Source organism: Salvelinus sp. IW2-2015, linkage group LG35, assembly GCF_002910315.2.
Source record: "Salvelinus sp. IW2-2015 linkage group LG35, ASM291031v2, whole genome shotgun sequence".
NCBI lineage: Eukaryota > Metazoa > Chordata > Actinopteri > Salmoniformes > Salmonidae > Salvelinus > Salvelinus sp. IW2-2015.
This window is the reverse complement of record NC_036874.1, coordinates 1,863,043-1,890,840: the sequence shown is the minus strand read 5'-3', so window position 1 is coordinate 1,890,840 and position 27,798 is coordinate 1,863,043. Positions and strand designations below refer to the sequence as shown.

Sequence of the window (27,798 nt, the reverse complement as noted above, 5' to 3'; positions counted from 1 at the left end):
CGCAGCCATAGAACGTGTAGGGCGGGTACTTGCAAGGTTCTCCTTCCTTTTCATTGGTTCTAATAGCATAGAGTCATAAATGTTCCCGGGGTTCGGGCACATTGTGTGATTCGATAAAGAGAAAAACAAGAAAAAAATACATTTCTGAAAAACAACCAAATTATCAATATGTTCACGGAAATGTCTAGCTAGGTAGTAACCTAAAGCATCGTGGGACCGTGGATAACAACAGGAGTCAGGACCGCGGTACGCAAAACTGCATTGCCTGGTGAGTGCGGTTCTGAATTGAGTTCTAGATGAGAACCATGGTAGTAGCTAGTTAGTTAGCTAGCCTGCCTGGATGCAGTAGATGACAATTGCCAAGCGAACATAAGCACATTTTAAGCATTGCAAGGGATGCCACCTTTTCCACTGGCATGAAAACGTTATTTTGTTTATTGAGTGGTTAGTTAAATGCATGCTTCTTCAGACATTCTGCTTTTTGACGACCTGGTTGGGGCTTCATCCCTACCCACTGGGCACAGACCATACGTCAATTCAGCGTACATTCCACGTTGGTTGAACGTTGATTTAACCGGTGTGTGCCCAGTGGCAGTGGGTAAGGTCTAACGTTATTGTAGTTGCTAGTAAAAGTACATTAACAATTCAATACAAACCTACCTGGGGTATATTAATTACGCCGATTCTGTTGCAAACCGTTTGAAACCGTTCACTCCAACTCAAACATTTTTTCGCTTCAGTTGGGCCCTCACCGTTCCGTTTGGTTCTTAAACGGTAAACTGTTAAAGTTGTAAGACGTCATGAAGACACCCCTGGATGGCACATTGACGTGACCTGTAACTAGCGAGGTAAATTAAATGCATGATATCATGCATAGTTTGTTAACCGGCACTCAATTCCTTATTCCGTGTACTGTTAACCAGATAATAGCTAAATCAATTTACTTAGATCAAGTTTCAGGTTTCCTCAATGTTTGGGAGGTAGAGATAGGCATGGGTACATGTTGGAACTGTGCAACCCATGTAGGTAGATGTGTGATGGAAATACTGCCACACTGGGATTATTGTAGTAAATTCCATTTATTTTTGGCAGTAGACAACCTCAACTGATTCTAGACACATTATATTTTATTTCTGCATGTAGAAAGCGGAAACATGTTTTTGTTGTCACCACACAGGGTAGGCCTAGTTACTAATATAAGTATGGCATTATGCCATATTTATTGGCATTATTGATGTTATGATMCTATTGTAAGGAAATCAAACACCCCTGCCATTATTAAATTGTGTTTGAGTATGCAGCTTAACTCGCTTGATAAATAGTGCAAATACGTTCATGCTGCTTTTCTGCTTCAACACCAGTGTTAAACTAGTTGTATACACCTTGATGTTATGCTAGGTGTATACACCCTGATCCATGTCAGAGTAGATCCGTCGGTGCCATGGCCCAGTGAGACATGGGTGCCAACCTGCGTAGATGGAAACAAGTCTGAGCCTATTGGGTAAAAAATTGTCAAAGAACCCAGCCACCCCAGTCATAGACTGTTCTCTCTACTACCGCATGGCAAGCGGTACCGGAGTGCCAAGTCTAGGACAAAAAGGCTTCTCAACAGTTTTTACCCCCAAGCCATAAGAGTCCTGAACAGGTATTCAAATGTCTACCCAGACTATTTGCATTGTGTGCCCCCCTCCCTGCTGCTACTCTCTGTTTATCATATATGCATAGTCACTTTAACTATACATTCATGTACATACTACCTCGATTGGGCCGACCAACCAGTTCTCCCGCACATTGGCTAACCGGGCTATCTGCATTGTGTCTCACCCGCCAACCCCTCTTTTACGCTAGTGCTGCTCTCTGTTCATCATATATGCATAGTCACTTTAACTATACATTCATGTACATACTACCTCGATTGGGCCGACCAACCAGTGCTCCCGCACATTGGCTAACCGGGCTATCTGCATTGTGTCTCACCCGCCAACCCCTCTTTTACGCTACTGCTGCTCTCTGTTCATCATATATGCATAGTCACTTTAACCATATCTACATGTACATACTACCTCAATCAGCCTGACTAACCGGTGTCTGTATGTTGCCTCGCTGCTTCTATAGCCTCGCTACTGAATATAGCCTGTCTTTTTACTGTTGTTTTATTTCTTTACCTACCTATTGTTTACCTAATACCTTTTTTGCACTATTGGTTAGAGCCTGTAAGTAAGCATTTCACTGTTGTATTCAGCGCACGTGACATAAACTTTGATCTGAGTTGGCTGGATGTCCTTTGGGTGGTAGACCATAATTGATACACACGGGAGCGTGTTGAGCGTGAAAAACCCAGCAGCGTTGCAGTTCTTGACCAACTCAAACCGGTGCGCCTGGCACCTACTACCATACCCTGTTCAAAGGGACTTAAATCTTTTGTCTTGCTCGGTCACCCAGCGGACTTCCATCTTATACGCAGTGGTGAATTTAGCATGTAAATCTTGGTGGGGCACACATTTTTTTTCTTCAATGCATGCCAGCAAAGCCAATACAACAGTAAACAATACATTGCACTATAACGGTGACAACCGGTTCCCACAAACTGTTAGGGCCTACAGAAAGCTGTCCCAACTGCAGTCCCAACACCTTACCACTGCTACACCTGACTATCAGCGGAGCCTTGTAGCGAAACAGATCATTTAGCCTCATTTACTGCCTTTAAAAAAAATGCTAATATGGCTGACTTGCTTAACCAAATATGGTTTCTACTGACAACTGAGATGTACAAACCACGGCATAAGGGGACAACAAGTGGATAAGAGGCAATGCGTAATTGCAATTTTAAGACAATGTGCGAGCTAGGACGGATGTAGTCAATATAACTATTTGTTCAGCACTTTGAAATGTACAGCGACAGAATTCAGACCATGGACCTTTCTTACAGTGTTCTCCCTGTACACCAAGTCAGAACTACATGATAAATAAAGGGGGTTATAAGCAGACAATAAAAACTCTTACAATATTCAATGATTACTTTTCTCTAAAATAGGCTATAGGCTACATGTGCACCACCAAGTCAGAACAGTAGGTGAAATTAAGAGTGGTGAATAGACCAAACTATTAGGGTGAGGCACATGGGCTACTAACAGCTTACTACACAACATACACTTAGTATTACTTTCTTAGCTACAGTATACATATCTCCCTGGCATGTTACATAATTTATGCAGCAGCATACAAGACATTTTTGGGCTCAACGTGTTGTCTTTTGCTCACTTGAACAGGAAGGTGGCACAGCGGTCCTTCGCGGGGACATTTTGTCATCAAAGTCTGGCGTTCTCTGGATTTATGGGCCTTTCAAGACAACTGGGAACTCGGAAACAAACAAGGTTGAATCATGATGATGTCAGTGATCTTCAGGTCGGAGCTCTTGAAATAGGCCCGACTTCCCGATTTGGCATTCCGAGTTGAATGACCGTTCAAACGTATTTTCCCAGTCTGAGCTAGTTTTTTCTAGAGTTTCCAGTTGTCTTGAACTCACTGAAGTCTGAGATTTCCCACTTCCCGAATTTCCAGTTTTGAACGCGGCAGAAGTCATGCTGGATTGACAGCATGACCAATGTTGAATGTTTATCCTTTTAAGCTTGGAAAAGAGACCCTTAAACTTGGACCATACACCCACTCSACTGAATAGCAGGTTAGTGGTTGCGTTGCAATGCTTGCAGTTAGCCACTGATTCCCTCCAAACCACTCATTGTTTAATTTGCGATTTCCAACTTGTCTAATGTTTATGTCCAAAGGCCGATGAGCACCGATACGGCCATCTTTGCCATCGGTCCAAACAATTAGCCAAGCAAGGGAAGTTGGCAACGTAATCCCCTCAGCCCTCATTTGTGATCTAGTTTGCAAATGTACAATTCTGTTCCATCCGCGGCCTAAAACGCCCCATTATTCAATCTGCAATAATTGTACATCTGCTAAGAAAAGTCTGCCAAAACCTTACACTTGTATGTTGTCTTCTTTATATTGATATTGGTTTAAGTAAAAACAAATGTAAGTTAGAAATTGTGCTACAAATGCACATGACGACACGAATACGTATCGTAAAAGTAATTATGTTTTTGTTTGGTTAGCTTTCGGAAATGTCGTATGATGTAACATCACACTTGTACGTTTGTAATTTTCCTTTTACCTGATATCGTTGGATGGCTTGCATTCGTTGTCAGCGGATACCTTGTCTTCTAGCAAAGATATGAAATGCAGTCATAATTGACTGTAGCGCATAAAAGCACACACAACAGCTACCGGTGGTACCATCATGACTGAAACAACCGTGGGACGAAATAGTGACACATTTCCGGGCACGGGCGATCCATTTAAAATTCCTTAATTTTTCCCTGAGTGAGTGTCAACTCATATGTCATCAGAAGTGTTCACTTAATTTGAGGGCTGAGGGGAGAGGGTGTATATTTTACGAGTTTCGAATGCAGCCTATGCATGCCTCAAGGGTTCAGTTTCAGGTTGCAGTTCCGTCTGGCAGACGCCCCACGAGTGCATGAGAGCGAGTGCACAACTTTGTTTGAGAGCGATGAGTTTGTTGCAGAAAGTTACATTTCGTTTAATAAAAACAATGTTGGGTGTATTTACTAATGGCCTGTATACAGTTGAAGTCGGAAGTTTACATACACTTTAGTTGGAGTCATTAAAACTCTTCTTTTTTTTTCAACCACTCCACAAATTTCTTGTTAACAAACTATAGTTTCGGCAAGTCGGTTAGGACATCTACTTTGTGCATGACACAAGTAATTTTTCCAACAATTGTTTACAGACAGGTTATTTCACTTATTAATCACTATCACATTTCCAGTGGGTCAGAAGTTTACATACACTAAGTTAACTGTGCCTTTAAACAGCGTGGAAAATTATGTCATGGATTTAGAAGCTTCTGATGGGCTAATTGACATCATTTGAGTCAACTGGAGGTGTACCTGTGGATGTATTTCAAGGCCTACCTTCAAACCCAGTGCCTCTTTGCTTGACATCATGGGAAAATCTAAAGAAATCAGCCAAGACCCCAGAAAAAAAGTTATAGACCTCCGCAAGTCTGGTTCATCCTGTGAGCAATTTCCAAATGCCTGAAGGTATCACAGTCAGCTGTACAAACAATAGAAAGCAAGTATAAACACCATGGGACCACGCAGCCGCCATACCGCTCAGGAAGGAGACGTGTTCTGTCTCCTAGCGATGAACGTACTTTGGTGCAAAAAGTGAAAATCAATCCCAGAACAACAGCAAAGGACCATGTGAAGATGCTGGAGGGAACGGGTACAGAAGTATCTATATCCACAGTAAAACGAGTCCTATATCGACATAACCTGAAAGGCCGCTCAGCAAGGAAGAAGCCACTGCTCCAAAATTGCCATAAAAAAGCCAGGCTGCGGTTTGCAACTGCACATGGGGACAAAGATTGTACTTTTTGGAGAAATGTCCTCTGGTCTGAGGAAACAGAAATATAACTGTTTGGCTATAATGACCATTATGTTTGGAGGAAAAAGGGGGAGGCTTGCAAGCCGGAGAACATCATCCCAACCGTGAAGCATGGGATTGGCAGCATCATGTTGTGGGGGTGCWTTGCTGCAGGAGGGACTGGTGCACTTCACAAAATAAATGGCATCATGAGGAAGGGAAATTATGTTATATTGAAGCAACATCTCATGACCTCAGTCAGGAAGTTAAAGCTTGGTCGCAGATGCGTCTCCAAATGGACAATGACCCCAAGCATACTTCCAAAGTTGTGGCGAAATGGCTTAAGGACCACAAAGTCAAGGTATTGGAGTGGCCATTACAAAGCCCTGACCTCAATCCCATAGAAGATTTGTGGGCAGAACTGAAAAAGCATGTGCGAGCAAGGAGGCCTACAAACCGGACTCAGTTACACCAGCTCTGTCAGGAGGAATGGGCCAAAACTCACCCAACTTATTGTGGAAGGCTACCCAAAACATTTGACCCAAGTTAAACAATTTATAGGCAATGCTACCAAATACTAATTGAGTGTATGTAAACTTCTGACCCACTGGGAATGTGATGAAAGAACTGAAAGCTGAAATAAATCATTCTCTCTATTATTCTGACATTTCACATTCTTAAAATAAAGTGGTGATCCTAACTGACTTAAGACAGGGAATTTTTACTAGGACTAAATGTCAGGCATTGTGAAAAACTGAGTTTAAATGTAGTTGGCTAAGGTGTATGTAAACTTCTGACTTCAACCGTAGGTCCAGAAAAATACATCAGTTATCGTCTCTTATTTATAATTTTTTTACTCTCCCAGTAAATCCTTATCTCGGCGACAGATTGAGTTACTATGTTTTCTCATGGAGGCTTCACCGTTAACTTCTTCGGGGTAGGGGGCAGCATTTTCACTTTTTGGATAAATAGCGTGCCCAATTTCAAGTTCCTTCTACTCATCCCCAGAATATAAGATATGCATATTATTAGTAGATTTGGATAGAAAACACMCGGAAGTTTCTAAAACTGTTTGAATCATGTCTGTGAGCATAACGGAACTTATGTAGCAGGCAAAACCCCGAGGACAAACCATTCAGAATTTTTATTTTTTTGAGGTCACTGTCTTTTCAATGAGTTTTCATTGGGACACCAGATTTCTAAGGGACTTGTTTGCAGTTCCTACCGCTTCCTCTGGATGTCACCAGTCTTTGGAAATTGGTTGAGGTTAGTCCTTTGTGTAATGAAGAAGTACGGCCATCTTGAAAAAGTGTCACTTCATGTGTACTGTTTGATAGAGGCGCAACACCAGAAAGCATGCTTGAGTTTGTTTTCTTCCTGTATTGAACACAGATCATCCCGTCTTCAATTTTATCGATTATTAACGGTAAATACCTAAAGTTGTATTACAAAAGTAGATTGAWTTTTTTTTGGCACAGTACAGGTAACCTTTGAGATATTTTGTCGTCACGTTTGAGCAAGTTGGAAGCGGTGTTTTTCTGGATCAAACGCACCAAATAACCGAACAAAGGGACCATTTGTGATGTTTAAGGGGACATATTGGAGTGCCAACAACAGAAGCTCGTCAAAGGTAAGGCATGAATTATATTTTTATTTCTGRGTTTTGTGTCTRGCCTGCAGGGTTGAAATATGCTTATCTCTCTTTGTTTACAATGGTGCTAACTCAGATAATAGCATTGTTTGCTTTCGCCGAAAAGCCTATTTGAATTCTGACATGTTGGTTAGATTCACAACCAGTGCAGCTTTAATTTGGTATCTTTCATGTGTGATTTAACAATGTATCTCATCACATTTTATTTGTCACGTGTCAAATACAAGCTGTAGACCTTACAGTGAAATGCTTGCTTACAAGCCCTAAACCAACAATGCAGTTCAAGAAATAGAGTTCAAATATTTACTAAATAAACTGAAGTGAAACATTTTTATCAAAAAGTAACACAAGAAAATGACACAAAGCTATATATAGGGGATACCGGTACCGAGTCAGTGTGCGGCGGTACAGGTTAGTCGCTCCTACGGACTCGGCAGAGGCGAAGGTCGAGAGCCATGTGTCCTCAAACACGACCCTGCCAAGCCGCACTGCTTCTTGACACTGCTCGCTTAACCCAGAAGCCAGCCGCACCAATGTGTCGGAAACACCGTCCAGCTGGTGACCGAGAATCAGCTTGCAGGCGCCCGGCCCGCCACAAGGAGTTGCTAGAGACAAGGAAATCCCGGCCAAACTCTTCCCCCCCCTAACCTGGACGACGCTGGGCCAATTGGGCGCTGCCTCATGGGTGTCACGGCGGGCTGTAGCACAGCCTGGGATCGAACCCGGGTCTTTAGGGACGCCTCAAGCACTGCGATGCCTTAGACCGCTGCGCCACTCGGGAGGTCTATGGCCGATTTCTAATATTAATTGTAGGATGCCAGTGGCAGATACGCTGAAAGATATTTGCTCTGAGCTAAACCTGACTTATTTTGACAAATACTCCAGATAAATATGTTGCTAGTGGGGTTTTCCCACTGGATTTTAGTGACCACTGTCCAGTTATCTTTGTCAGATGTGAAAATGCATACATCTAAGCATCATCATTTCTAAGAGGCAGAGTTGTGGACTGAAGTCACATGACTTGGACTCGAGTCTGACTCGACTCARAAATTTAAATTGAGACTCGCCTTGATAGAAAATTACTTGACTTGGAGACTCGACTTTGACTTGAGACTGTTACTTGAAATTATCTGGCCAGGTTTTGTCACTCATTTTGTGGCAGTCTTTCTGGATTACTCTACACGTAGCTGGAGAACCGCCTTTCCAAAAACACCTGCACAAATTGGCTAGTGAAACTCGCACTCGTCCCTGTCAACTCAGGTCGGGTGAGCTAGCGAACAGATTGCTAATTTGCTGTACAGCTATAGGATCGGGTACAGCGCAAATGTCAATTGTGGGGAGAGAGGATTACGTTAAATATGCAGCTCCCCAAAAAATTGCTGGTCAAGAATATTACAGCTGCAATATAACTTTTTGGGCAACCAAATATGCATAAAAATGTGTTTGTCTGTTATTCTCATTGAAAGCAAGTTTAAGAAGCGGGAGATCAGGTCTGTGCGCTATTTCAATTTWAAATTCTTACTGTAGAAGTTCTGTTGATTTACTACAATCTATGGTTTCCTTTGTTCGTATTTCCTGGGTTTGTCGGGGTTCCGAGTGTCTGTCCTATGTCTGTAATTTTTGTTGTGCATAATAGAAGCACACGCTCCTCAGTGCGCACAGAAATAATAATTTCAACACAATGTTGCTTGCACTCCACGCTTTAGTCAGAACATTGAATAAGACAAAAAGATTGTTCCATGTATGCATGGTTTTAATTTCATTAGTCATTGAGTCTGATTTAAGACTAATTTAAATATGGATGTGGAAGTTGCCTTTTACATTGTTGAACCAGTTTATTGTTTGTAATTGCATGGTCCTGGGGGCCAAGTACTTACATAGCTGTTTGAGATTCTAGTTGATTTCTCAAGGGGAGGCTGTGTAGCCTTGCCCTCTACCTGTATCTTTTCAGATAGGACAGGCTATTTATTTTGGGCTATTGCCAGTGTATATTTGGGAAATCTACTAGTATATTTTGTATGATATGGCACTTTCACCATTGGTTCACCAAGACCTGTAAATAAATGTACACTGAGCACGTCAACCTGTTTTTCCTTCTGCTGATTTTATAACTTTACCACTGCTACAAGGTCCTTATTTTATAATTACATCATCAATGTGTTGTACAAAATAATGAAAAGGTCTGTCTGGTAGCCTCAATAAATAGACAAAGATTTGTAGTTGAACAAGTCGTTGCATTGTATAGATTTTTTTTTTTTTACTTGACTTGAAAAAACGTGACGACTTGATTTGCTCTTAGACTTGGACTCGAGTCTTGACTCATTCTACTTGGTACTCGACTTGAGCTTGTGACTCGAATAATAGTAACTTGGTCCCACCTCTGCTAAGAGGAACTTTAACTTTATTGAACACGCTATTTTATGTGATCTCCAAGTGACCTTCATTGTATTTCAGCTATCCCTGAATCTGATTGAGCTTTTTTGAAAGGATCTTCAATACCATTGTAGGTAATCATGCCCCGTTCAAAATCCTGAGTTAAAGGTAGAACGAATGCCTGGTTTATTCCTGAATTATCCGAAGTCATTTATAAGATGTTGCCTGGGTCAAGGCCAGGAGCACATGCTTAAGCCCGGGTTGGCATTCTGTTATGCAACTGAAGAGTCAATGTATAAGACTGACCAAAAAGGCTAAATCTGATTATTATGTTTCCACTCTAAGTGGAACCCAGCTAAATTCTAGGAAACTGTCAAATCTCTAAACAGTTGTGCTTCTACCTCTCTGCCCCAACAAATTAATCAGATTCTGGCCCCATTATCGCCAAAAATGCCATCACTGATGCATTTAATCGTCATTTTATTTCAGCGGGAATATTTTTTGAAATAGTGTCTAACCCTTCTATCTTTAAGAGTGGGCTAAATGATGATTTGGGAATTTTGCAGATTGACTCAGAAAATGTTACTCAAGTTTTAGCATTTCACCAATTCACTGAAAAATAAGTCCTTGATGCTTTACTTGCTATAGATTCCAATAATTCAAGGGGCTGGCTCAGTAACCCATATCTTAAACATTATCAGGAAATATTCAAAAAGTTTGGAAAACAGTTTATGTGCTGCCACTTCATAAGGGCGGTGATAGTAGGGATCTTGATAATTATCATCCCATCTCCAGGCTTCCTTGTCTAGCCAAGATTCTTGAATCTTTGGTAAATAACCATATTATTTTTATCTGGGCATTTGATTTATATTCAAAATACATCTGGGTTTAGGCCAGGGTACAGCACTATCACAGCAACCACATTAGTTGTTATTGACATTGTCAATGCTTTAGACACTAAAATGAATTGTGCTACCTTGTTTATGGACTCCAGTCACCGAAGTCAGACTGTTCTCTCTGCTACCGCACTTTACCCTACCTACATGTATAAATTACCTTGACTAACCTGTTCCGCTTGTATATAGCCTTGTTGTTCTTTGTTTAGTAAATATTTTCTTAACTATATTTTCTTAGCGGCATTGTTGGTTAATGTTACGACGTTGTTTTTTAGTTAGCCACTCTGAAAATTCCCCGGATGTTGGTCCCGTTAACGGGATCGCAGCCATAAGAAATTAAGTGGTTAACTGATTTTTGTATTCTGACGTCCTTGGGTAGGTGGWGGGAGTTTGGAAGAGCATCTAGGAATCTTTGGGTTGACCGAGAATTTATAGCACGACTTTTGATGATCTTTGGTTGGGGTCTTAGCAGATTATTTGTTGCGATTGCAATCGTAATAAAATGGTGGTCCGATAGTCTAGGATTATGAGGAAAAACATTACATTTATTCCACGGGACAAAACTAGGTCCAGAGTATGACTGGCAGTGAGTAGGTCCGGAGACATGTTGGACAAAACCCACTGAGTCGATGATGGCGCAGAAAGCTTTTTGGAGTGGGTCTGTGGACTTTTCCATGTGAATATTAGTCACCAAAAATTAGAATATTATCTGCCATGACTACAAGGTCCGATAGGAATTCAGGGAACTCAGTGAGGAACACTGTATACGGCCCAGGAGGCCTGTAAACAGTAGCTATAAAAAGTGATTGAGTAGGCTGCGTAGATTTCATGACTAGAAGCTCAAAAGACGAAAACGTCGGAAGGGGGGGGGGGGGGTTGTAAATTGAAATTTGCTATCTTAAATGTTAGCAACACCTTCGCCTTTGCGGGATGCGCGGGGGATATGGTCACTAGTGTAACCAGGAGGTGAGGCCTCATTTAACACAGTAAATTCACCGGGCTTAAGCCATGTTTCAGTCAGGCCAATCACATCAAGATTATGATTAGTGATTAGTTCATTGACTATAACTGCCTTGGAAGTGAGGGATCTAATATTAACCTCTCTAGGGTACGTGAGATGGTAGCGTCCCACCTCTTCAACAGCCAGTGAAACTGCAGGGCGCCAAATTCAAAACAACAGAAATCCCATAATTAAAATTCCTCAAACATGAATGTATTTTACATCATTTTAAAGATACACTTGTTTTAAATCCAGCCACAGTGTCCGATTTTACGACGAAAGCAAACCAAACGATTATGTAAGGTGAGTGCCTATTCACAGAATAACAGTCATTTTTCCAGCCAAAGAGAGGATTCACAAAAAGCAGAAAGAGATAAAATTAATCACTAACCTTTGATCTTCATCAGATGACACTCATAGGACTTCATGTTACACAATACATGTATGTTTTGTTCGGTAAAGTTCATATTTATATCCAAAAATCTGAGTTTACATTGGCGCCTTACGTTCAGAAGTTCCAAAACATCCTTTGATTTTGCAGAGAGCCACATCAATTTACAGGAATACTCATTATAAACATTGCTAAAAGATTCAACTGTTATGCATGGAATTTTAGATGCACTTCTCCTTAATGCAACCGCTGTGTCAGATTTCAAAAAAGCTTTACGGAAAAAGGAAAAACCATACAATAATCTGAGGTCGGCGCTCAGAGCCCAATCGACACAAATATAGCCGCCATATTATGCAGTCAACAAAAGTCATAAAAGCATTATAAATCTTCACTTTGCTGATCTTCGTCGGAATGCACTAACAGGACTCCCACTTCCACAAGAAATGTTTGATTTGTTCGGTAATGTCCATCATTTATGTCCAAATAGTTACTTTTGTTAGCGAGTTTGTAAACAAATCCAAAGTCACGAAGTGCGTTCACTAAAAGCAGACGAAATGTCAAAAAGTTCCGTAACAGTCAGTAGAAACATGTCAAACGATGTATTGAATCAATCTTTAGGATGTTTTTAACATAATTCTTCAATAATGTTCCAACCGGAGAATTCCTTTGTCTTCAGAAAAGCAAATGGAACGGGAGCAGACTCTCATGTGAACGCGCATGGTCAGCTCGTGGCTGCTGGCAGACCTGACTCATTCCTCTCTGCTTCGGCCCCACTTCACAGTAGAGGCATCAGACAAGGTTCTAAAGACTGTTGACATCTAGTGGAAGCCGTAGGAAGTGCAACATTACCAATATCCCACTATCTTCAATAGGAGCTGAGTTGAAAATCGACCAAACTCAGATTTCCCACTTCCTGGTTGGATTTTTTCTCAGGTTTTTGCCTGCCATATGAGTTCTGTTATACTCAGACATCATTCGAACAGTTTTAGAAACTTCAGAGTGTTTTCTATCCAAATCTACTAATAATATGCATATTCTAGCTTTTATGGCTTTGTAGCAGGCCGTTAACTCTGGGCATGCTTTTCATCCGGATGTGAAAATACTGCCCCCTACCCCAAAGAAGTTAAGTAGCCCTATTTTGAGATGTATCACAATCTCTTTCAATAATGGCAGGAATGGAGGAGGTCTTTATTCCAGTGAGATTGCTAAGGCGAACACCGCCATGTTTAGTTTTGCCCAACCTAGGTCGAGGCACAGACACAGTTTCAATGGGGATAGCTGAGCTGACTACACTGACTGTGCTAGTGGCAGATTCCCTTAAGCTGGCAGGTTGGCTGGCTGGCTGGCTAACAGCCTGCTGCCTGGTCTGAACCCTATCTCATTGTGGCGCTAGGGGAGTTAGAGCCCGGTCTATGTTCGTAGATAAGATGAGAGCACCCCTCCAGCTAGGATGGAGTCCGTCACTCCTCAACAGGCCAGGCTTGTGGGTGAGTCCCAGAAAGAGGGCCACTTATCTACAAATTCTATCTTTTGGGAGGGGCAGAAAACAGTTTTCAACTGCTCAATTGAGTTGCGAGACTGCTGTAGAGCTCATCACTCCCCCTAACTGGGAGGGGGCCAGAGACATCTACTCGATGCTGACACATCTTACTAGCTGATTTACACGCTGAAGATATGTTGCGCTTGGTGACCTCTGACTGTTTCATCCTAACATCGTTGGTGCCGACGTGGATAACAATATCCCTATACTCTACACTCGTTGCTGGCTAAAGCTAAAACTGGCATCTTCAGATTAGCCTTAACGTCGGTAGCCCTGCCCCCTGGTAAACAGTGTATGATCGCTGGATGATTCGTTTTAAGTCTAATGACTAGGGTTTTCAATTTTGTCAGAGCTAATGGTGGGAGGCTTCGGCGTCTCAGACTCCGTAACGGGAGGAGTATTGACCAGAGAAGGCTCGGCCTCTGACTCCGACTCGCTGCTTAATGGGGAGAACCGGTTGAAAGTTTCTGTCGGCTGAATGAGCGACACCGGTTGAGCATTACTACAGCATATCCCTCCAGAAGCCATGAGAAAGTTGTCTGGCTGCGGGGACTGTGCGAGGGGATTTATACTACTATCTGTACTTACTGGTGGTACAGACGCTGTTTCATCCTTTCCTACACTGAAATTACCCTTGCCTAACGATTGCGTCTGAAGCTGGGCTTGCAGCACAGCTWTCCTCGCCGTAAGGCGATCGTTCTCCTGTATATTAATAGTACAGCGACTGCAATTAGAAGGCATCATGTTAATGTTACTACTTAGCTTCGGCTGGTGGAGGTCCTGACAAACCACGTCCAGATAAAGCGTCCGGAGTGAAAAAGTTGAATGACAAAAAGAAGAGCGAGGGGGAAAACTGAAAATATATAAACGGTAAATAAAAAGTAAAAACCTTAACGTTGTCAGGTAGCAAAGTAAGGTTAGCAACAAAACGCACAGCAGCACGTAAACAAGTCTGCAAGTTGTGACCGGAAATGACACTTTGACGCAATGAGTGAAGCTTACTCAGGTGTCCAAAAGATGGATACCTCGTGGGATCCTCCTCATCACATTCAAGCCAAAGAGTTCAATCTTGGTTTCATCAGACCAGAAAATCTTATTTTTTATGGTCTGAAAGACCTTTAGGTGCCTTTTGGCAAGCTAAGCGGGCTGTCATTTGCCTTTCACTGAGGAATGGCTTCCCTCTGGCCACTCTATCAGGGGGGCAATGCAAATAGTCCGGGTAGCCATTTGATTAGCTGTTCAGGACTCTTATGGCTTGGGGTAGAAGCTGTTAAGAAGCCTTTTGGACCTCGACTTGGCTCTCTGGTACCGCTTGCCGTGCGGTAGCATAGACAACAGTCGATAACTAGGGGGGCTGGAGTCTGACTATTTTTAGGGCCTTCCTCTGACACCGCCTGGTATAGAGGTCCTAGATGGCAGTAGGTATAGAGGTCCTAGATGGGAGTAGGCTTCACGACTGTCTTGGTGTGTTTGGACACCAAGGAACTTGAAGCTGTCAACCTGCTCCACTACAGCCCCGTCATTGAGAATGGGGACCTGCTCGGTCCTCCTTTTCCTGTAGTCCACAATCATCTCATTTGTCTTGCGCACGTTGAGGGAGAGGTTGTTGTCTGGCATCACACGGCCAGGTCTCTGACCTCTCTATAGGCTGTCTCATTGTTGTCGGTGATCAGGCCACCGCTGTTGTGCCATCGGCAAACTTAATGATGGTGTTGGAGTCGTGCCTTGACATGCAGTCATGAGTGAACAGGGAGTACAGGAAGGGACTGAGGACGCACCCCTGAGAGGCCCCCGTTTTGAGGATCCGCGTGGTTGATGTGTTGTTACCTACCTTTACCACCTGGGGGTTGCAGAGGGAGGTGTTTAGTCCCATGGTCCTTGGCTTCGTGATGAGCTTTGAGGGCACTATGGTGTTGAACACTGCTATTCATTGACTCCAGCTCATTCTCCCATAGTTGTTCCTCTTGTCCAGGTGGGAAAGGGCAGTGTGGAGTGCAATAGAGATTGCATCATCTGTGGATCTGTTGGAGCGGTATGCAAATTGGACTGGGTCTAYGGTTTCTTGGATAATGGCGTTGATGTGAGCCGTGACCAGCCTTTCAAAGCACTTCCTGGCTACGGACGTGAGTGCTACGGGTCCTTACTCATTTAGGCAAGTTACCTTAGTGTTCTTGGGTACAGGGACTATGGTGGTCTGCTTGAAAGATGTTGTTATTAGACTCGGACAGGGAGAGGTTAAAAATGTCAATGAAGACGCTTGCCAGTTGGTCAGCGAATGCTTTCAGTACACATCATGGTAATCCGTCTGGCCCTGCGGCCTTGTGAATGTTGACCTGTTTTAAAAGTCTTACTCACATTGGCTACGGAGAGCGTGATCACACAGTCGTCCGGAACAGCTGATGCGCTCATGCATGTTTGTGTTTACTCTCCTCGAAGCGAGCATAAAGTAATTTGGCTTGTGTCATTGTGTGCTTCCACTGGTAGTCTGTAATAGTTGGCAAGCCCTGCCACATCCAATGAGCGTCGGAACAGGTGTAGTACAATTCAATCTTAGTCCTATATTTACGCTTTGCCTGTTTGATGGTTCATTGGAGGGCATAGGGGGATTTCTTATAAGCTTCTGGGTTAGAGTCCCGCTCCTTGAAAGCGGCAGCTCTACCCTTTACCTCAGTGTGGATGTTGCCTGTAATCCATGGCTTCTGGTTGGGGTATGTATGTGCGGTCACTGTGGAGACGACGTCATCGATGCACTTATTGGTGAAGCCAGTGACTGATGTAGTGTACTCCTCAATGTCATCAGAAGAATCCCGTAACATATTCCAGTCTGTGCTAGCAAAACAGTCCTGCTTCATCTGACCACCTTTTTTTATTTTTATTATTAACCGAGTCACTGGTGCTTCCTGTTTTTAGTTTTTTGCTTGTAAGCAGGAATCAGGAGGATAAAATTATGATTAGATTTGCCAAATGGAGGGCATGGGAGAGCTGTGTATGGAGTAAAGTGTAAGTCGCTCTGGATAAGAGCGTCTGCTAAATGACTTAAATGTAAATGTAAAGGTGGTCTAGAGTTTATTTTCCCTCTGGTTGCACATTTAACATGCTGGGAGAAATTAAGTAAAACTGATTTGAGTTTTCCTGCATTAAAGTCCCCGGCCGCTAGGAGTTCCGCCTCTGGATGAGCGTTTTTCCTGTTTGCTTATGGCGGTATACTTGTCATTGAGTGCGGTCCTAGTCCCAGCATCGGTTTGTGGTGGTAAATAGACCGCTACGAAGAATATAYATGGAAAAACTCTCTTGGGAAATAGTGTGGTCTACAGCTTATCATAAGATACTCTACCTTAGGCGAGCAAAACCTTGAGACTTCCTTAGACTTCTTGCACCAGCTGTTGTTTACAAATCTACACAGACCGCCACCCCATGTCTTACCAGAGGCAGCTGTTCTATCCTGCCGAAAAAGCGTAAAACCCGCCAGCTTTGTTATTCATGTCATCGTTCAGCCACGACTCCATGAAAGCTTTTAACATCCCGTTGGTAGGATATACGTGATTGTAGTTCTTCTATTTTATTATCCAGTGATTGTACGCTTGCTAATAGGACTGGTGGTCAAGGCAGATTACCCAGTCGCCATTGGGTCCCTACAAGGTCCCCCCCTTCTACTTCCCCAATTTCTCCGTCTCTTTCTCCTGCGAATGATGTCGATCAGGGCCTTTTTGGGTGTCTGGAGTAAATCCTTCGCGTCCGACTCGTTAAAGAAAAAATCTTCTTACAGTACGGGGTGAGTAATCGCTGTCCTGATATCTAGAAGCTCTTTTCGTTCATAAGAGACGGTGGCAGAAACATTATGTACAAAATAAGTTACAAATAATGTGAAAAAACACACAATAGTACAACTTAGTTAGGGGACCATAAAACGGCAGCCACCTCCTCCGGCGCCATTCTTAATTCTTCTCCTGGAGACCTTCAATGCTGTCCCTCGATACAATCCCGTCTCTGCGCTCTACGGACATTTCCTTGAACCCCATGGCTTGGTTTTTGCTCTGACATGCACTGTCAACTCTGGGACCTTTTTATATTGACAGATGTGTGCCTTTCCAAATCATGTCCAGTTAATTGAACTTACCACAGGTGGACTGCAATCAAGTTGTAGAAACATCTCAAGGATATTCAATGGAAACAGGTTACACCTGAGCTCAATTTTGAATCTCATAGCAAAGGGTCTGATTACTTATGTAAATAGGGTACTTCTTTATTTTTTATACAATTGCAAAATTGACTCAACATGTTTTTGCTTTGTCATTATGGGGTATTGTGTGTAGATTTTAAGGGGGGAAATGATTTAATCCATTTTAGAATAAYGCTGTAACGTAACAAAATGTGCGAACGGGGAGGAGGTCTGAATACTTTCCGAATGCACTGTAGCTTTGTGGTTGTTTCTGGACATTGCCATCTTCCTACTGCTCTTAGTCCTTACTGGAGGGATCTATCAGCTATGACAGTGTAGTCTAATACCCCTTTCTCTACCGTGCCAACCAAGACTGTACTGCACTGGGTTAGATATTTTATTTTCACATTGTCCTTTCCAGCACAGTTCCAACAACTATGGTGGATGCATAATGATGTAGGCAAAGTACAGCTTGAGTACAGGGCTCCACAAATTATTCTAAATTGACTATCCTACCTCCACCAAGGATAATGTCTGCAAACTGTGGGCAAATAAACATCAGGACAATCCTTTTGCAGCCACCACTTGTCCCACTATTCAAAGCAATGCCTGTACTGAGCAAGAGGAGTTTGAATTTGAAATCCTTTTGTATTTTGATTCATGCACCTCTGCAAGCTCTGTTCCAATGGCATTGGCCCATTCAGAAATGGTTAAATGTAGTGACGCCCTGACTTGGTGTTATTTTCTATCAACATAAAATATTTAGAAGATTAAATTTGATTACCTTTTTCTATTTTATTTTCTAGCTTCATGGGTAAATGTAGCCTTACCCACATCAACCTGGAGCCCATGCACACATGCTAAAGCAGGTGGTGAGTATTTGGTCTAATTGTTTTGCATGCAGAGACAAACGCGACAAGAAATGTAGCTCAACAAATGTAGACATTTGCCTTAATCTTGATATGGTCTACTCTCCTTGTACAGCTAACATTTGARCACCAATACCCACTTCTACCAAGGTATTTTAACGAACTGTATGTGGTATCATTGGATATTGGACACACTATCTGTCATGTATATTTATTATCTTTCAGGATTGGGTGTTGGAAAACAGTGGTCCCAGGTCCCCTGTGGAGGTTGAGCATGGCTCAAGGATTTAACACTTGTTTTCGTAACCTTCCGCCATTGTCGTCGGATTCAAGGACTTTGAATGTGCCTTCGGATTCTGAAGATAGTTTGGCGCACCACCTTGAAAACCTCATTGAGGTTTCCAACACCGTGGTTTCGCCAGAGAACATTTCCTCGGACTTGAACTCAAGTTCAAGTTTGAGTTCAAACTTTTTCTCAAATTCCAATACTAGTTCTGATTTTGTACAACAGAAATACTATGATGACGTCATTTGGCAAGATGAGGGTCAACCAGTACARCATGAAGGTCAGTTTAACCACACAAGCAACAACTTCTTTACCCCAGCTAGAGCAGCCAGTTCAAGTAATTGCCTCTCAACTTCAGGTGCAGACCTAAACCCCCATGATCTTAAACAAGAATGTGACTTATTGAACCCTTCCATTCCGGAGGACTACTCAGATGTTAGTAGCTGCTCAGAGTCCGATGTTGATAGGACAGGGCCTTCTTGTGAAATGTTAAAACATGGTTCAAATGATACTCCACTAGTTGCAGATTACAAGAAGGAAAATGAATGTGCATGGAAGAGCCCAGAGACCAACACAGGTTTTCCAGAAAGCATGTCTACTTCAGAGAGTGAGGTAGAGGAGGATCAAGATGAACCCCCAGAGAAGGAAAAGGAGACATTCATGATGCGAGAGAATAAATACTCAGAGACCACTGGTGCTCCAGAAAGCCTGTCTGTTTCAGAGGACGAGGGAGAAATGGATCATCTGGATGGAGAAGCACATGGGAAAGATGAGGAAACTTGCATGGAGCAAGATGGTCAACACACAGATTCTTCCTTGGGTACCGAAGAAAGCCAGACTGCCTCAGTGAATGAGAGAAAAGAGGAACTGGATGATGAAGCACAGAATGCGAAAGAGGGATGCATGGAGGAAGAGGATCGGTACTCAAATGTCAGCAGCCTAGAGGGCCAAAATGAAGGAACCATTGTAAGAGAGAGCTTTAAAAAGAAAGAGCAGCATTCATTATCCCAAGGAACTATGGACTCGCAGGGTATCAATGCATCCAACGCTCAAGATTCTGCTAACAAGCTGAATGATAATACCTGTGCCTTTGAATATCAGGATTCAGTTAAGGATAATGACTCTTTAAAGGTTGCTGGTCAAGACAATTGCAAAAGTTCCTCTGTCATTTGTGGATTAGGCCTAGGGGGTAGCAATCAAACGTTTGAGTCTTGTTTGGAATTCCCTGAAAATCAATCATTGAAAACTAGATTTCAGGAGATCGTTGGCAGTGGCGCTCAAAGTACAAACTCAACCTATGAGGAAAGTGCGAGTGATTCCATTCGTGCAAGTGGAGGGAAAGAGGATCACAGTAGCTTTGATTTTTTGGAGCGTTGTTTAGGTCTGAACAACTTTGGAATTGAACAAAAGTCCTGTATTGAAAATGAGTGGCTAAGACCTATGGATGAGTCAAATGTATCGTCTTGTTTGGAAGAGGACCAGGCATCCCAACAGAACCTAATGCGCCATATCGAGCCACCAGACCTTGTGAGAGCTGGTCTTGAAAACACAAGAGAGACATTTCATAAAGTATTCACGGCAGATGATGAGCAAGAACCCCCAGTGCTAAGTGAATGCTACMGTGAACCATTGTCAAGAGAAGATTGTATGKGTGACACCGAGGGRAATCWGGAAYGGGSGGAGACCGGGTCTATTGATTCAATTGAGTTGAACCAGGAGGGAGGAGATTCAACTATTGATAACATTGACTACGAGAGGGATTTTGAGGACCAAGCAGCTCAGTTGAAATCCTCACTGCATATGAGGAAAWGCATGCACCCTATTGTACTGCTCWGGAACTRRGAACTAAAAAATGACACAGATGYGGCTTARCAGTGTGCAGCYTGCCAACAGGCCACACAAAGTATAGACCATCTAATTGAGCACCACCATTGTAACCACTCTGAGAACAAATTCAATTTCTGTCAGARCTGTGGTACTTACTTGACATGTGATTCACTAGCCAAGAAACATCAGTGTCGTATTATTGATGAAAATGCACAGCTCTCTTCTAATATGAAACCCCAGAAGAGAAAATCAACRYYGCATGCTTTTCACAAATGTKGATACTGCWCYCAGACATTTTACAGARTSTGTGARTACAACAAGCATGTGCAGAGCCACTCGGGTAGAACTGAACACAKGTGTCATAGGTGTGGRTSTAACTTTTCACAATGRCGTAGRCTGAACAGACATTTACMTGAAAAGAAATGCCYGCGTCGAAGTTCYCAAGTTCCTGTTAAACAGATTCAAACAACCCCACYTATCAGCATTTACAAAAAGGGAACTMTACATCCATATGTCCTCCCACCAYACAGCCSCTATGCCAATCTTCCAGATTGTMTTGTGAAGCTAGTGGACATTTMCAAGGAGCATGTTTGTCYTCTTTGTGGGAAAAGCTTTGCAAGCAGTGCAAAACTCTACAAGCACGGATACAATGTACACCATACAAAAACTAGGTCATATAACGTTCGGCCTAAGTGTCAGAACACATACAGGTCATATAAGTGTCAGAAATGCCTGAWGACATTCAATTATTCAAGCAATTTTAGCAGGCACAAGAAAAGATGCAAAGGAGCTGAGACMAATGAGAAATTCAAGTGCCCTCTRTGCCCACGCCTTTTCAAATATTCCTACAACCGGTCRCGCCATTTGCGCGAGCAGTGCATTAAAGACWTTACACAGGGAAGCTCGGGGAAAGTTGAKATGAAATTTCGATGCCCCTTCTGCACCACCACCTTTASTAATGCMTCTAACCGACATAGACACATAAGACTGGTGTGCCTSAAGGAATATATYCACAATGAGACTTCAAGGACCAAAYCTGAACGCCAGGAAAACYTGGCCCAGAAAGAAACACAAAAGCCGCCACTGAAAACGGCACTGAATCAAAATGAGCCGGGTCTCAAATGCAACTACTGTCCGGCCGTTTTTGCTCATTCTTCTGGAAAGTACAGACACATGAGGAAACATAAGTTGTTTGAAAACACTGGAAAAAAGATCAAGTTCAGGTATTCAAGCCTTGTTCCCATTTCTAACAAGTCCAAGGCTAGTATTGAGGAGCCCAAAGACGGTCCACTCTCCAGTGAAGRCAGCAGCCAGCCCTTTTCCTGTCTCWTCTGTGGAAAATGGTTRAACACTTCATATTCCCTGAAGAAACACATCTGTAGTATGCACATGGGTGACAAACCATATCGCTGCCTGGAATGTGGAAAACGTTTTGGGAAAGAAATCCATCTTGTRGCTCACAAAAAAGTGCACCAGCGAAGGATACAGTGTACTGTTTGCAAGAAGATACTTCCTACCATTGGGGACTTGATTCAACACAGGCAATCTCARATCAAAAAGGGCATGCTTCAGTGCCCAGACTGCCCATCGCAGTTCCAGTACCCKGTGTATCTTCTTCGACATATGGCATCACATCACAAACTTCAGCAAGAGCAGCCACTCAAAGAGAAAAAACAGAGGCACCCCTCAAAACTTGAGCCGCTTGYGTCCTTGCCACCAGTCAAAGAGCAGGAAGAGGAAGAAAAGTTGGSGTGCCCCCTATGCCCAGAYGTCTTTCACAGTGGCACAGAACTGAGTAGTCACTGCCTAAACCATGTATCGGAGTCCTCTTCAAGTCAGTGTCCGTTTTGTAAACGCCTCTTCTCTTCCCGCACATCTTTGGTGCGTCATATACGCATTCATACAGGGGAGAAACCATTTTCTTGTCAGAGTTGTGGAGKACCTTTTCGTCGAAAAGAYTATCTCCAYTTGCACCAAGAAAAGTGTCCAGGTCCACAAAGCAAGCAAGAACTGCCCACTATRAAAGAAAGTGAAGATGTCMCATCAAAATCTTTGGTGACAAGAATAAGGAAAGTATACAAATGTTCATACTGTCCTCGGGAATTTGAAAAATTGCCCCGTTTATTACTGCACCACAATGGCCACATGCAAAATACAGTAACCCCCTGTCCAAAATGTGGTAAATGTTACAGACAAAGGCGCAAGTTACATGAAAGACTTTGCAATGGCTCAAACATAAAATCTATAGAGCCGGTGAGCACTGTCTGGCATCSTTGTAGGAATTGTGGGAGGAAGTTTTCAAGGGATTATAATCGAGATGTCCATGAGAGGATTTGCCACTCTGTAAAGCCCTTGCAAAAAAACACCAGCAATTCTGGCAACTCAAACATGCATCCTTGCAGGAATTGTGGAAAGTACTTTACAAGGAGTGATAATCGGAATCTCCATGAGAAGACTTGCAACTCTGCCAAGCCCTTGCAAAAAAATACCATAGAAATTGGGACCAGTAGCAGGGACAAGTTGCAGCACAAATGCCCCCACTGTCCAAGCAAATTCAAGTACAGAAGTTTTCTCTTGAGACATATTGGGTCACACACTGGAGAAAGATCATATCCATGCATGCACTGTGGTCACAGCTATGGAATCCAGTCACGATGCTTACAGCATGAAGCTTTCTGTGATGGTGTTAATAGACAAAAGCCACCAAGCGCCAGCCTTGGTGAATATAAGTGCAATATCTGCACAAAAATCTTCATGAAATCCCGAAACTTAAGGCGGCACATCCTAACGCACACAGAGGTAAAGCCATATCGCTGTAAGGCCTGTGACAGCTGTTTCTCCAGACATGATCATCTAAAACTGCACCAGAGTCGCTGCAAAGGGAAAAGACAACGTTTAGAGGTTCGCATTGCCAAAATTAGTCTTGCAGATGTTGGAAMGGGCTGGCAAAATAACCTGAACATTACCGATTCAGGAAAGCAACAAGGGTTTGACTGCAGCATATGTTCAAAGAMCTTCCCCWCTCACAGCATTATGMCCCGACATATTGCCATGTCACATGCTATAAGAACCGTCAGTTCATTTACTCATGAAAAATCACTTAAGAGACATATAAGCATCAGTGCATGTCAAAGATTTTACGCAGAAACAAAGCTTTCAGAAAAGTTAAATGTTACAAGCCCACCATCTAGAGAGACAAACCGACTTCTACAGAGGATCCAGCTGCAATATAAAGACAAACGCAAATTCAAATGTACTTTTTGCCCTCGCCTTTTCAAAAGTGGTGAGCAATTGAAGGTGCACACCCGCTTGCATACAGGGGAGAAACCTTTTGGATGTTCTAATTGTGGTGGGAGATTTATCCGTAGGGACTACCTGCAGCGCCATTTGAACAGGTGTAAAGGGGAACCTCTTGACAGAGTGCTTTGTGACAGATGTGGCGACGTATTTTCGCAAGACGAACTCAAGAACCATCAACTGACATGTGTTGTCAAGTGTAAATCACCTGCCCGTAGTCGAACTGAGTCCACTGCTCGCAGTCCCCCAAAAGGGTTCTCCTGTACTAATTGCAGTGCCCGCTTCTTGCTGTTCTCACAGCTCCAGCAACACTTTCTCAACACGCATAGAGACGCTCCAACAAATCAGCCTTCACCTCTACAGGAGCAGTTGTCTACTATGGTGAACATAAAAGAGGAGTCTATGGATGAAGGATATGGTGACACTCGGCAGAATAGTGGTAACAATCTCATGCTTGATCAAGACAGTGATCCAAATAATGATATGAACAAACCCATTAAGTGTCCACAGTGCAACTTGCACTTTGGAAATAAGGGTGGATTTGCCAGACACATGCGTTCACATTTAGGACAGTACCCATTCAACTGCAAGAAATGCAATAAAGGCTTTTGGAACAGAAACTTATGTCGGACCCATGTAAGGAAATGTAGACTTGTAAAGGTCACGAAGGAAGAAGTTAACACTGACTCTGTAATTACTTCAGAGATGGATCCTACTCTTAAAGAGACTGTCCTAGTCTTCAACCAAGGTTCCAAAACAACAGGCACTGGGGTTTTGCAGACTAATTTCTCCTGCAAAGATGACTTGAAGGYTTTAACACTYCAGAATMCCTCTGGAAATCAAGGCAAAGGAAGATCTTCCAATGATAGAAGAKATAGTGGTCAACAYGTCCCAGGCAACAAGTACCAGTGCTCAGAGTGTGATAGAAGTTTCACAGATGGGCTTCTGCTCATCAGCCATTTAGAGGACCATGGGCGCGAGGAGCTAGAAAGAAAAAAGAAATTCTGCCAGCCTTGTGGTAAGACGTTTGCTAATCCTTCAGACCTAGCAAGGCATATGAGAGGCCACTGGAATGAGAAGACCTTTTCTTGCCCASAATGTCCACAGAKTTTTCCCTGRCCTTCTGACCTTGACATCCATAGAACTTGTCATGACTCAAATAGACCATTTGTCTGCAAAGAGTGTCAACAAKGGTTTTGGACCAGTCAATCTTTAGAAAACCATCAAAGCCAAGCTCATTCAAAAGAACTAATTRATACATGCCATGTCTGTAACAAGAACTATTCAATCAGAAGTTCACTTGTTAAACATATTAGGATGAAGCATCAAACCCAGAAGAACATGGATGTTGTTATCCACGTGAAGGAAAAGGAGACAGCAGTGCAAGAGGAATTTGACATGGAAGTTGATGTGGATGGAGGAAGTAATGCAAGTAATGATGAAGATGAAAATGATGCTAATGAGGACTCTGACTCTGCAGACTACTTCCCCTGCCATGTCTGTGGGAAAACGTTCACCACATCAGAAAGCCTTGAGGATCACCAACGCTGTCACCTCGGTGAAAAACCTCATGAGTGTGCAGAATGTGGCAAATGTTTTTTCCAGGCAGGACAACTGCAACAGCACCTTCGGAGCCACAAGTCTGAGTATCAGTGTCAAATATGTGGCAGAGGTTTTGTCTCACTCTTTGCTTTACGCAAACACAAGCATACTCATGGAAAGAGCCGTCAACACCGTTGCTCCAAGTGCCCGCTCAGCTTCACAGGGCCCTCGCAGCTGGCAGAGCACATGGGCACCCACCGCGATGACAATTTCCCTTGTGATATATGTGATTGCACATTCTCCTGCAAGATGAGTCGGGCAGAGCACCGGAAAATCCACATTGAGACAGAGGATGTTCCACCACCTTTACGTCCTCCAGAGAAGACTGCATCCTCCTCTCCTACTGCCTCTTCCTCTACAATGAAGCACCTACAATATCGTTGTGGGGTTTGCAATGAGCGTTTCAAAGAACCAGAACAACTGTCTGAGCATGGGTGCATGGCTGCCAGAGAGCGACCTTATTCATGCCAAGAATGTAATAAGCATTTCTTGCATGCATCTCACTTAAACAAGCACGAGCTCAGTCACTACCAAATACCACAATCATACGTGTATCGGTGCAATCAGTGCCACATGAGTTTCAACTACCGTCACAATTTTGTCAGTCATTTAAATAAACACGGTGACGATGAGGCTGCAGCAGAAGTTCTGAAAGGAGGCTCGGTGACAAATGCTTGGGAAACTGTTTCAGAGAAGAGAACAATTTACAAATGCCCAATTTGCRCTCACAGGTTTGCTCATGCCATAGAATTGGCAAGTCACCTTTCAATACACTCTGAGAACACGTTTGCTTGCAGTGTTTGCAAGTTGACATTTCCCACCAAAAGCAAGCTTGCTGAACATGAGCAGAGCCATCTGACTGCTGCAACACAATACGAGTGCACMGAGTGTMGTCAGAGCTTCTTGGGCAGTGATTTCCCCCASCARCACTGTGCACGTCYGCAARYTGCTGTMARAGKCCATGAACGCCCACATCTGTCTAATAGAKYGTCAATGGAGGAAGAGSTGGATGTTGYGGAGGACTTCTTTAATTGTACTGTCTGCTTAAWGCGATTCTCTTCTCGCGGTAGTCTCCAGCAGCATCTAAACAAAGAGCATRACAATGAACGGCCATTCAAGTGCCAGTCTTGTGGAAAGACCTTTGCTCTGAAGAGATATCTCAGAGACCATGAGCGAAGACAACATAAGTTTGGCACTGAACGAGCCCACCCGACATACAAAGCCACGGACAGTGTAAGCCAGTACAAGTGCTCAGTTTGCACCAAAACATTAACCTCGGCACACGACCTGTCATTGCATATGAAAGTGCACACCGAACAGGAATCTGGAGGAGACCACCGTTGTGACATGTGCTATAAATCATTCAGTCGACTGTCTCTTCTCAGGCAGCATCAAGAAAGTCATGTTGGACAAGTTGTATATGAATGCACAGAGTGTGACAAAGCGTTTGCTTTCCCACATCTTCTAGAGGAACATCAAAAGTCTCATGCTGCTGGACCATAAGTCTTTTTCCCACCCTCAAAATCCTCCCACTTACTAAATGTAAAAAGACAAGTTGGACAATGGACATAGAAAAGACCTGCCTCACTGATTGTGTTCAATTATCCAATGAACTCAGTAATGTCATAGATAAAAAAAAAAATTCTGGTGCTGTTTGCAGTCATTAAGCAATTTTGTGTTCACACTTCCATCTTAATCGTTTAACGTTTTTGATTGGCTCACAAGATGCTTAACTGTGTTTTTACCCCATGTCTTCTCAAATGTTTGGCCTACAACCTGGTTCGTGAAAAGGTTTATAGTTACAGATTTCCTCCTATTTTAACATTTTATATCTGGTCAGAACTGCAGTTCATTGATACTATTACTGATGAGCTCCTTTCCATAGAGCACTAATTTGTAATAGCCTCCATATTCAATTGTATATAGTTGTTTAATTGTCTTATGTGCCCTGAATGCAATTACATAAGTTTCAGTTCACGTTACACAAAGTGAAATGTAAGCTTTTGACCATGGAATGAATTCCTGACTCTGATAAAGTGGAATGGGCTGTCACTGACCCGGTTGTTTTTTTCTTCTGCTTGCTAATCCATTACTCTGCCTAACCTTCTAAACATATTATCACTTAGACTTTAATAATGACGTGGGATACTTTTAGCCATGTATGATCCATGTAGCCCTTCTAAATTTTCCAAATTCAAAACCACAGCATTGTGTATATTATGTAAGTATGACATGATCGTAACCATTTAAGCATTTGACATGAAATTGACCGTTGTTGTAAGCTATTAATTTTCCCTGTGTTCAGAAACATTCTATCATTTATTGAAATGCCTTAAATATGTGTTTTGGATGTTTTAGTTCAAGGGCAACATTTGATGACATTTTTTCCTTATTGGGTGTTACTTTTGTATGAATGGTATTTCAATCAAAATACATTAATAAACAAAATAAACCAG

The 27,798-nt window shown here is 42.8% G+C and overlaps 1 protein-coding gene across 1 annotated transcript; it reads left to right on the top strand.

Moving 5' to 3' along the window:
• The first annotated feature begins 60 nt into the window (after window positions 1–60).
• Window positions 61–27,798, top strand: znf1035 (zinc finger protein 1035). Its single transcript, XM_070437481.1, is given in 3 exon segments — window positions 61–268; window positions 18,268–18,333; window positions 18,556–27,798. A coding segment is annotated over 1 exon segment (8,241 nt). The 5' UTR covers window positions 61–268; window positions 18,268–18,333; window positions 18,556–18,604; the 3' UTR covers window positions 26,846–27,798.